The sequence below is a fragment of the Macaca mulatta genome, chromosome 12 (genome assembly GCF_049350105.2).
Source record: "Macaca mulatta isolate MMU2019108-1 chromosome 12, T2T-MMU8v2.0, whole genome shotgun sequence".
NCBI lineage: Eukaryota > Metazoa > Chordata > Mammalia > Primates > Cercopithecidae > Macaca > Macaca mulatta.
This window is the reverse complement of record NC_133417.1, coordinates 67,379,449-67,392,171: the sequence shown is the minus strand read 5'-3', so window position 1 is coordinate 67,392,171 and position 12,723 is coordinate 67,379,449. Positions and strand designations below refer to the sequence as shown.

The following is a 12,723-nucleotide window of genomic DNA, read 5'->3' as shown; positions in this document are numbered from 1 at the left end:
AAGTATACAGTGGTATTCACAAAGGCAAATTTTAAACTGGCATTTCCCTTTAACCAATGCTTACTCTCTTACCAAAGTGTTTGTGATTGTGTGTGTGTGTGTGTGCACGTGCGTGTCTCAGAGTGGTAGGATTTCAGTGAGAGTAATAAGAAAAAGTTGTTGTGTGTTTGGGAAGATGTGACTTTCTGAAAATTTAAATACCTCTATTGAAATAGAGGCAAAATAAAGGAAAAGATGTGACATGACTACACAAGAAGCATAGCTTCAAAAAAAGGGAGGTATTAAATTATGAAGATTAAGTAAAAGAAAAGGAGGTAAATACACAGTAGAAAATTTGGATTATAAAAAGGCATTATGATACATTGGGCTCCATATATTCTGAAAACTGAGAGACTTATTTTATATTGAATTAAGTGGTGGATCATTTCTCATGCAAATACCTAGTTTCAGAGCTAGGAACTCTACGCAAAAAAAGTGAGCAGTTTTCTCTGAGAAGACCTAATTTTTCACAAACTTATTATCTGTAGAAGACATGGAATTAGCCACAATTAGATGACTTATGTCCCCTGAAATGAAGCAAATACAGAAGAAAGTGTTATGTTGATAAATCTTATCAAATTTTGATAAGTACTGAATAATTTGAGCCAATTAATTGCTACACAATAGATATAAATACCAAATAAAAGATGAAATTGAACACTTTCTCACCGAAGTCTTCTGTAAAAAGTTTGCAATCTAATAAATAGAAATAATACAGAGTGAAAGAGAAAATTGTGTATTCCTTACCAAGCATAAGGGGCCACATTTAAAGGAGCCAATAGTAATGGAAAAGTGTGCTCTCTTCTTTTCAGCCGTAATATTTGATGATGTCGAATACTTGTGAAAAATGGAGGAGAAACAAATTATGCGTTCTTGTTTACGTGATTAATGCCTGAGTTAACTGTCATCAAGTATAAGAGGTTTTCACTTTTACTGTTTTAGATAAATTATTTTTGTTTCATTTTAAATTATTGAAAACTACATTTGAATTTCATATGTCTTCTGTAGCATTAATCTAGTATCATACTCTGATTCACACACAGATACATGCACACTTTTTAATTTTCTAAACATTTCTTGAAGGGATTGGGGGAACCTAAATTAAACAAAAAGTGGTACTTAAGTTGGATTCCCTTCTTTTACATTCCATGTCACCACATTCCCTTGAGTCTTTCCACGTCTGTAACAGCTATTTCAGTACCATTTGCTTGTTTCTCTTACTCTACTCTTAAAAGCTGTTTGTTTCTCCCCTGGGAGCTGCTTTTAATATTCCTTCCTTCTTAGTCATCTCTATATACCCTGCTTGGGCAACCTCATCCTTTACTTACAGGATAAAGACCTTCTCACAAATCAGTATCTCCAGCTCATTATCTTTCTTTAGCCTTACTTACAACCTCATATATCCCACTAGACATATCATTTAGATTTTAGTATTTCTGGGCGATTTAGCATTTCAAGCTAAGAACTGCCTTTCCATCCTCAGCTACCATCCATTTCATCCCAACAAAAAACTGTTCCTTTTCATAAATTATGAATAGAATCATTATCCAAAGCTCCCAAGCCAGAAACCTGGGCATGATACTAAACTTCTCCTTCTATCTAATCCTCTATTTTCCCAACCAAAGGTTAGCCAAAGTCTATGAAACACATCTCTTAACTATCTCTCTCACATAGCCCGCTATAATTGTCCTACTCAGACCCTCAACACATGTTTCTTGGACTGATATAATAGTCTCATAATAGGTATTCCTGCTTTAAGCTTCTTTTCTTCAGGATTACATGTTATATTGCTGTACATCACATCATAATCCTCCACTGTCTATGTCTTTTACAATTGTCCTCTATTGCCTAAAATATAAGACTCCAAAACCCTGTGCATGCATAATACAATCAATCTATCATGATATAGCTTCTGATACTTCTTCAGTCTAATTTCCCATCACATCCCATATTTTAATGGGGATTCCTTGAAACTACCATTCACTTTATGCCACCTAATTTGTATCATGTGGTGTCCCCTATACTAAAATGCTTTCCTCCTTCTAGCATACCTATTCCAAAGGACTCTTCATCTGTGGCAGATGCTTAATTCGCCCACATGGGTCCACATGTTCCTGCCCCTGTGACATCATAATACCTCATACCTGTCTCCACTACCACATTGGTCACATCTGTTTGCTTAGTAAACAAGTAACATGAATGAAGAAGGCCAGGAGTAAAAAAATAGAGAGAGAAGTGAGGACTGGAAAACTGGAGAACATCTTTATCTTATTCGAAGTGGCCCATAACCCTACAGCTCTACTTCATAGCAGGGACATTTTATTTTCTTTCATATAGACTTAATATTTTGCAAATAGTAAGTATCCAGTACATATTTATAGAAGACATAAAAAGTTTTTTTTTCATTTAATAATTAAGCTACTTTTTTCCTACTGAATGGGCATTACTCAGATTGCCTATCAGTGGTTCTTCAAGTGTGAGACCATCAACGTCACCTTGCAATGTGTTTGAAATGCAAGTTCTTGGGCCCTACACCAGAACAACTGATTCAGAAACTCAGAAATTCACCAAGCTGTGTTTTAACAAACACTTCAAGTCATTCTGATGCCCAAGAAAGTTTGAAAACCATGGTCTAGGTTAACGAATGTTTAGATAGAACTATAAAAATAATTTTAAGTGAAAATAAATATAAAAAAAAACCCTGAAATTTCTGAAGCATCTTATAGTATTTTTTTACAGTGTACTTTTTCATTTAATCTTATTAAAGTACTATAAAGGACATCCATTATTTTTGAAAAGATTAAAATTACACTTTCCAAATCAAAGATAATTTTACTTTTACGCTTGCTAAAATTTTGAATTATTCTAAAAGCTTCAACTGAAGCTAAACCTATCCACACAAAATATAATTGATAATTTAGGCAATTATCTAGCTAATTTAAGCCACTAAAATTTTATTCATATGCTTTGGACTCAATACTCTGGATAATTGACACGTAAAATACACATTTGCCTCAATAGCTACATTACTCCCACAAATTTGTATCTCAGTTTTTAGACCTCAAGCTAAGGAACAAAGAAATTTTCCATGGAGCTGGTTTATAAAAGTGCTTTTACAGTGTTTTTACTATTCTCCACTGGAGCTGAAAGTCATTCTTTAATTTGAAGATGAAGAGCTGCAATAGTAATATAGAGTTTCCCATTCAGTAAGCATTACTATAGAAACAATCTGTTATTCAGATGAATTTAATTAAAGGTTTTACACTGTAACTAATGTTTACTATTCTCCTGTATTTTGAAGTTTCCTCTTTTTAAAGATTAAATTTGATGTAAAAGGAAACATGACATGGTTGCAAAAAACAAATCTGAGGAAAGTTTAGTCATAGTTGCAATAAATTTTATGTCATGTGCCTTTCCCAGCCCCCGGGATTTGAACAAAGTGTCTATTTCTAAGGTCAAGAAAATTGCTAGTAGTTGAAAAAAATACATTATTTCCTCATTAACAATGGATGTTAATGAATGCCCAAATTGGTATATCCACATCAGAGAGCCCCCATGTGAGTATAATTTGGAAAATTTTGTTACCTAGCAACACCCAATCAGGGGCAGTCCCTATTCATACAGCATTTGGGTAACTGGTGTCTGTACCATTTGTGTTTGGAAAAGTCCATCAAGAGAGTATCTGTTTATGTGATGACTACATGATCATCCATGCTCAATTTTGGTTAAGACGTTATCACTTTCACAGGACTTGAATGGACTTTTTAATTTGACATTTACAAACAGAAGGAATCTATCAAAAAGAAAGTATGTGTATTGCATGCATTGATTTACTAAGCTGTTATTTTAAGCGCATAGAAACTTAATTAGGTGTATATTATGCTGCTGTGTTTGCTTTCATTCCCAATCCCCTCTCACTGAGAGATTTTAACCCTAAGAGGCTGAAAGCAGTCCACCACTTTGTCCTGTCTTCTGCCCTATCCCCCTTATCCAAATTCATGTTTCTTGCTTCTTTGCTCTCGTGATGACCCAGCCAGATCACAAGCTGTGTCCCTCAGATATCGTCAACATTTGTGAACATGTTTACGGGAGTGCTCTGTTGCTGCTGCAGCTCCTGTAATTGTTCTCATGCCTTGCTACAGCACTGACTCCTCCAACCTCCACTTACTGCCTTTAACTCACATAACTTACAGATTCCAATTAGACCTCATCCTTACTGCTCACTGTAAGATCTTGCTTTTTTCTCTGGTATCTAATACCCTAGGAAATGTCACAGGATTCTTAGCCTTTCATGGCATTACCGATCTGATCTGCTCCTTTAGAGAACCTTGTATCTAGCTTCAAGTTTATTAGGTCAGTAGACTCCCTGGTGATCTTTTGTTATCGCTGACACTAGGCCTGCTCTGGCTACAGTGGAACATTTGTCACCCACTAATCAGGGTAGCCACTTGGCTAAAATTGAGTTCACATTGAATGATAATCTTTCCCAGTCTAGCTGCTATCTACATCCTTCTTTGACAATATTCTGAGTTGTTCTACCAGCTCATAGGCAATGTTATATACCTTCCTACATATGTAGGAGTAGGAGAGACTCATGTCCTTGCAGGATCCCTCTATGAAAATTTTCTTCCAAAAAAGAAAAAGGCAGCTATGTTAGTCATTATCTCTGTTTATCCCACCAAATTCGATTTTCTTCTCTCTCTGATTCAGGAGTTAAAGTCGTGTTTCTCTGCAAATCCAGGGTTATGTGGTTGGAGAAAATTCTCACACTGATTTTAAGGCTTCAGATTTAATGTCAGGCTTGTAAGTACTCTGACATTAGAAAGGTACACAGATACCAATTCACACATCCTTATTTTGTGTGATAATAGGGGACTGTAGGCTTAATTCAGATCATATTTTTTCAGGCCAAAAGATGGCTACATTTCTCTCTCTGTACTGGATGCTGTGGCCCTAAGCCCAGACATCTTCCTTAGGGCTGAGACAGCCCAGCTGCTGGAAATATCAGCTGTTCCAGATACACTGCTACCCCTCCCTAGAAATTGTGGTCTAAGGCAGGAAACTACCTTACCCAGCATTATGGCCTTTCCCATGGTGTGGCTTTACCAGTGACTGGTAGATACAGGGAAGCAAAGGCCAGGTACTCTGACTTCAATTTGGCAGAACTCTGAGGGGCATATCCCTGCATTTGAGCTCCAGGAGGATTGGCCGAAGCTTCAGCTGCATATGAAAAGCAGTTTAACTTTCTCTTCTTAATCCTGCCTTTTTAATAGACATAACATAATAGACATGAGAGTACTCCCTCAATAAGCCTTTTCACAATCTACTCTCAGGAATCCAATTTAAGATACCCTCCCACCACCCCAACCCTTTGTGAGGGGACAGATCTCTGCTTATGGCCTTTACAACAAACCTCACTTTACTCCCCACACAGATCCTCTCCTGTTTCACCATGGTCTCTAATTTGCTTGACTACTTGAACTTAAGTTTCTCTCTACTTTTCAGTCCATACTTCAACCTAGCAGAACCAAGCAGGAATAAACTGCTTCTAATTATATTTAATTGGGTTTTTGCAGTAAAAATATGACATAATCAAGGTTCTAAGAATTTATAGAAATGATGAAAAATTGAATGAAGGAAATGATTGGAAACTTGCCATTGTGTTGTGAGAAAAATCAATGATTGAAAATAGATGGAGAATTCTGCAGATATTTTTTGTTTTTCCACAAGAAAATTATTGTTTCTAATATCCCTAAATGTAGTCTTAAGTTAGAAGAATTGCTTGAAGTCAAAAATGGGTGTAATAGTTTACTTCCAAACTGTAATAGATGAGAATCAATTCACACAGGAAAGAAGTGGGGGGAGAGAGAAATAGGGAGAGGGAGAGAATAATAGCAGCAGATTGATGCGGTCTTCTCAAATTGGAAAAGTTTAGTAAAGCCAATTTCTAAAACCCCATTACCACAGGAGATAGGTTATAAGTGTAGTTGTGATCATTATAATTTTATGAGAAATGTGACTAGCACAAATATGTCAGCAAATAAATTTAAAACTAAAAGGAATATAAAGAATCAACGAATCCTGGGGATCTTAGGGGAGGTCAATGTTGAAGGGCTTTAGTTGGAGAAGGGGAGTTAGTTACTCAACTTCTGAAATCATAAGCAAAATTGTGTGTATGCATTTATCTACATTTATTTCAAAGAGAAATCAGGATTTTCATTAGATTCTCATGTGGCTATTTATGACCCAAGAAAACACCAAACCTTGGGTAAAACTAAAATTAAATCAAGGAAACTGCTGTTTTATGCTAACCTGACATGAATTTTCTGTATGAATTTGGCAAAATATTTAACATTTTTGCATGTGTACATTAAAGTTATAATTATAGACTTTTCACAGAGAAAGATGATGGGAATATCTGTGTTTTCTTGGTTGAGAACTACAAAGTTGTCAGTTATATATGACAGGATTGATGAAGATGCGCCCTCCAAATTTATATTCAGCATCTTCACAAAAATGACATGTCCTGAGAAAGACATTATACTAGTAGTTAATTGTAACTACTATAATTATATTCATGTATATTAACAACTGTATGCCTTCTTAGATGAAAAGGATGTGTTTAAACAAAATTATAATCATGTAAGTCATTTACCAGTACTTGTAATTCTTTCTGGAAATGTGTAAAAATGTGTGCAAAACCTTTTTCTGTTTCTCTTATTTCACATTTATTGAGCATTATAGTAAATAGGTTAAATAGTATCTATTTTAATTATTCAAATTAGAAATCAAATATAATAAAATCTGAAGACTTAACTTGCACGGATGTTTTTCAGTGTTAAGATCCATAACAGGATTACACTCATCTACGTTTTATATTTCATGCCTGAAAGTGCTAGCATTGAGCAAAATTCTCAATGTGCATTCTTTCCGCATGAACTACAGTTAGACAACTAAATCTGTAATGCAATATAACATGGTCCTATTAACCTAGTGATGCAGAAAAGACCATCTGTACCACACTGGATATGACTAAACTATAGGAATGAACTAAATGCCTATGTGGTCATTAATTTAAGAAAGCCAGTGAATTGTTTTTTAAAGGAGGAGTGTGAAGTAAATGATGAAAAATTAACAAAAGTAGTCATTGACTTTCAATGCATTGTAATAAGCTTGCAGAATTGATTTGTAAACTGCTTTAAAACTCAATTTCATGTGCATTAAAGACTAATCAAATGACTTGGATGCAGTTCACTGATTTTCAACTTGGCAATTTACTTGAGAATGTAAAAGTTATTAGTAGAGATATGTAAGAATGTTTGCAAAACAGTTATCACGATGAACTGTTACTTAATCTTATTTGCGCAGATTGGTTACTCTTGTCTTTGTCTTATTAATCCAGAGTTTAATGTTGATTGTACTTGTGGTTTGTCTGTATATTGTCATGTCTTCTACCACAGAGATAAGTAGTAGAATGATGGTTACCAGAGGATAGGAAGGGTACTAGGGTAGGGTGTGGTGGATAAAGTGGGGATAAGTAATGGGCACCAAAATACAGTTAGATAGAAGGAATTAGATCTGGTGTTTGGTAGCACTTTAGAGCAACAATAGTTAACAATAATTTATCAAATATTTCAAAATAACTAAAAGAGTAGAAGTGGAATGTTTCTGACACGAAAAATGATACATGCTTGAGATGATGGATATCCCAATTACACTGATTTGATCACTACACAATGTATTATTGTATCAAAATATCATGTGTACTTCATAAATGTGTACAACTATATGTCCATAATAATAATAATAAAAATGTTTAATTCTATTTCAATGATTTGTATCATTAATAACTGCTAGACCACAAATGAAAGCTTATAATAATAAATTGGCCTTCTTAAATTCTCAAATTTTCTGTAACAGGTATTTTACATAAACTTCATAGATGAGTTAAATCAAATAGAGAGGACATGGTACAGAGTTTGCCCTTTTCCATGAACTGTTGAGTTCTACTCAATCAATATTTTTTGTTAAATGTCAGTCAGTACAATTCCAGGAGGTTAAAATTCTCTAATGATAGTGATCAGAGCAATTAAATAGTCTAGTTTTCCTACAGTCAAAATTGAGCACATTCTGAGTTCAGTTTAGAATCTGTTTGTGAGAATTCATTTACCATGCCAAGTCATTCGGTCAGAGCTGGGACTCAATGGTGAGGAAAATAGCCTGGGGTCCTGCCCTTCTGAGGCCTATGGTCCAGTCATGGAAAAAAATTTTAAACAGAAAATCAACAAGTGCATAGTTATTAACTGTGGTGAAAGCTATGAAAGGGGTGGTAACCTGTTCAGAAGGAAGGAAAAGCTTCCCCATGAAATCACTTTGGTGCTGAAATCTAAAGGATGAGCTCAGTAGGTGAAGTAAAAAGGATCAAACAGAAAGAAGCCATGAATCTGAAAGAAGCAGAGGCCTCCAGGGGAATTAAAATTCTGTATGACTGGGTTCTAGAGAGTAAGAAGCTGCAAGATGGAGATAGTTTTGTCTTCCGTCCCCAAAGAGAAAGTTATTGGTAGCAGGAGAGGACAGGGGAAGGGTGGAATTGTGCAATAGTTTACATAATCATATATTAATTTTTCTTTCTTTAGAGATAGGGTCTCTCTCTGTCACTTAGGCTGGGATGCAGTGGCTCAATCATAGCTCACTGTAGCCTCAAACTCATAGGCTCAATCTGTCCTCCCACCACAGCCTCCTGAGTGGCTAGGACTACAGCCATATACCACCATACCTAGCTTTTTTTTTTTTTTTTTTTGTAGAGATGGGGGTCTTGCTCTGTTCCCCAGATTTGTCTCAAACGGCTGACCTCTAGAGAACATTACACCTTTTCTTCACAAAGTGCTGGCATTACAGGCATAAACCAATGTGCCCATCCTCTAAATTTTTTAAAAGATAAAATTTATTTATTATTTAAAGATAAAAATTATTAGTTTTAAGGGTGGACAATAAAGGTACAAATGTGAAGAGTGATTGGGATTCTTTTGCAGGAAATCTTGTGAACCAGTATAGTATCTTGGAAAGATGTAGGAGCAGTGAAGATGAGAGAAATGAAAATAGACGTTCAGGAGGCGAAATGAACACAATTAAGGGATTGATATTAATGGAATATTGGGGATGAGTGGGAGAGAGAGAACAGTATCTAGAATGGTCCTTAAATCTCAGGTTTATATGACTGGATGGATTCCATTCACAAAAAAAAAAAAAAAAAAAAAAAGAAGAAGAAAAACAAAAGCCTGGGCTTGAAGGGTCAGATTTTGAAACTGGATTTGTTATAAGATTGTAAGGTGTCTTTCAAGTGGAGATGTTGATGAGTCTATTAGATATACAGTTTTGAACGCAGAGGAGAGGTCTGGGCTGGAGATATATATTTAGGAGTCATTGGACTGAAGACAGAATTGAATATGTGGATATAGAAAAAACCATCCACTGGGAGAGTATACTCAACATGGAGAAATGTTTGTGAGTTTTGAGAGTGTTCTTCCATGTTTTAGAAGCATCTTCAATGCATTGAGGAAAAGTTCATAGTAAATCTATTAAAGATAATGGTGTCTATGACATTTAAATAATATAAGAAGGTAGTTAATATTGCAACTCAAAGATTTAAGTTGACTGACTTAAGGTCAGTGTGTAATTGTAAAGCCATGGGTAATGTGGACCTAGACTACTGTGGGGACAATAAAAATGACAGATTATTGTTTGGATACTTTGTCCTCTGTTTTTATGTTATTTGAGGAGTGAAAGTTTTACTTTATTAGTTTTTTGTTTATAAACGAATGCATGCTTGACATAAAAAAAGATATATAAAGAAGAATGCAATACACTATACCTCCCTACTTCCAAACCCACCCACTGAGCTAGTCAACATTAAAAGTTTGAAACTTTCAATACAAATATATGAACAAATATAAGCTGTTGTTTTATTTTGATGAAAATTATGTGAACACGTGGAATTTAAACTTGCTTTTTTTTACTTAACATTATATTTGAGCAACCTTTTAAAGAATATCGTAGGATTCCAAATAATAAAAATGCCATAATTTATTCAGTAATTCTCCTTCTAATGGATAATCCAATTGTTTCTCATTTTTATGCCTTTGCAATATCCCACATGTGGATAACTGAGTCAAAATAAAAGTGTATGTTTTTTCATTTTAATAGATATTGTCTGAAGACTTTCCAAAGAGTTTGTAGTAATCTGCAATCCCACCACCAAAATGTCAGAATGCTCCCCAGTATTCTTTGCCAGCACTAGATGTTATGCTTTCTTTCATTTACTGCAAAATTGAAGACTATAAAAATTATATCCTCTTGTTTTGCTTTGCAGTTTTTACTACTAGTGAGTTTATATACCTAACAATTAAAGTTTAATATTTTAATGTTATATTTATAGTTAATATTTTAACTTTTAACATCTGCTCTTTAAAGTTTATATTTAGTTGTCCTTCTGTGAATCAACCACTCTGAGACAGACATAACATTATATGCCATACTATCCAATTTTGGAGCCAAAAAAAAGAAAAGAAAACAGGAAAAAGAAATCTTTACCAGTATGGTGCATTTCTCTTTAAAACCAAAAGTCCTTAAGAATTCCAGATGGAATGATAAACCTCTCATACACAGTTGACCCCACTTTTTCCACCCAAACTTGACTCACAATATTATTCAGTACAAATCTTCTAAATATACAAGGTCTATTCTTTACCTCACCTCACTTCCTTCCTGCCTGCTCCAACACATTAGCCCTCCATCACCCACACATGTACATAGGCTGTACTCACTCCTGTGTCTATCCCTGGACTTATGATGCCCTAGATCATATTTCCTTAAAACTCTGTTCATCCTTCAATTTCCCTAGAAAAGTGGATGTATAGTGGATGCATGTTTTTATTTTATTAAAACTAAAAGTCTCCTGTCATCCATATAATTTTATGTCACTGATGTGGATCTAATCATCAGAAACATGATAAAATTATTTGCTGTTTTCTTATTACTTATATGATGCTTCACATTGGTCTCAGAGAAGTTTTCTACAATATCCCTTATTCCAACTATAACCATTGATTCATAATTATTTTTATATGGTGTTTAAATGAGTCAACAATGTTTGTTTTTGTTACAAGATATATCATTTACCTTATAATAATGCTCTCTCCTGTCTCCATTTATAGGGAAATTTTTTGGGTTCAAGTTCCCTGGTCTGCGAGTTCTCACTTACAGAAAGCAGTCCTTACCACAAGAAGACCCCGATGTGGTAGTCATCGATTCATCTAAACACAGCGATGATTCGGTAGCCATGAAGCACTTTAAGTCTCCTACAAAAGAAAGCTGCAGCCCTTCTGAAGCAGATGACACAAAAGCTTTGATACAGCCCAGCAAATGTTCTCCCTTGGTGAATATATCCGGACCTCTTGACCATTCCTCTCCCAAAAGACAATGGGACCGACTCTACCCTGACATGCTGCAGTCAAGTTCCCAGCTGTCCCATTCCAGATCAAGGGAAAGCTTATGTAGTATACGGAGAGCATCTTCAGTTCATGATATAGAAGGATTCAGCGTCCATCCCAAGAACATATTTAGAGACCGACATGCCAGCGAAGGTATGTTTGATTTTTTTAAAAATGGAAACATATATTCACGGGTAATAAATGATTATTTGCATATCGTTTTAAATTTCAACAATAATCCCTATGCATTGGGGAAAGAAATGTGATTAAAGGCTATTAAAAATCTGAGTCCTACACTCAGAGTTGTTACTGATTTCCTCTTTGAACCCTAATGAGTAATTTAGTTTCTTCTGGCTTCTTTATCTGTATTTCTGAAATAGTATGATAACCATTATCTGCCTACCACATGGAGTGTTAATTAATTAATGCTTATTATAACATGCGCTTAGGTGATGAACACTATCATCTCAAGCATAATTAATTTTGCTGCATTTAGCAAATGATCATGCCCTGGAAGAAAGAATTTGTGCCATCAGAGGGCTAGTTCATTGACCGACTCTTTCCAAAGGGAGCAGCATAGGAACCGTGATGTACTGAGTGATCAGAAAGCTGTAAGCTGACAGGGGTGCAAGGTAGGTAGGAAGAAGGGGAAAAAATGTAAAGGGAAAAAAAATCCTGAAAGTCCTGATCTCAACCAAAATCAACTGGAAAAGCAAATCAGAATTTATTTCTCCCTGACCTCTTTATGTTCACATTCTTATATTAGCCAGTAGTGAAATTAAGAACACTTAAAAAGCAATGGCAGAAACAATTCATCATGAACACAGTAATTGATAACATTGGTTAAGTACTTACTATGTCTGAGGCAATGTAAGTGCTTGACACACATTAAGTCTCATTTTACTCTCATAACAAACCCAAATTAGGAATCATTTTTAAGCCCTATTTAATAAGTGAGGAAACAGAGGCTTAGATACGTTAAATAAATAACTAGACTAAGGTTACAGAGCTAGTCAGTGTCAGAGCCTGGCTTCAAACTCAGGACTGCCTGTCTCCATAGTCTACAATCAAATTCATGCAATATTTTTCTTCCCTCACTCCTGCTCCTCTATGAAACCTTGCCATAGGAGGAGTCTGTTGAATCTCTTGACTTTCCCCAGGGAGTCTGAGAATCAAAGTTCTCGGCACGGGTACA

At 35.2% G+C, this 12,723-nt stretch overlaps 1 protein-coding gene across 1 annotated transcript in view; it reads left to right on the top strand.

Moving 5' to 3' along the window:
- Positions 1-12,723, top strand: part of KCNH7 (potassium voltage-gated channel subfamily H member 7) — a 471,541-nt gene that overhangs the window by 303,782 nt on the left and 155,036 nt on the right. Inside the window, exon 4 of the mRNA XM_028830770.2 lies at positions 11,253-11,681. Within this exon, the coding sequence (XP_028686603.1) occupies positions 11,253-11,681 (429 nt within the window). The remainder of the gene's footprint in view (positions 1-11,252; positions 11,682-12,723) is intronic.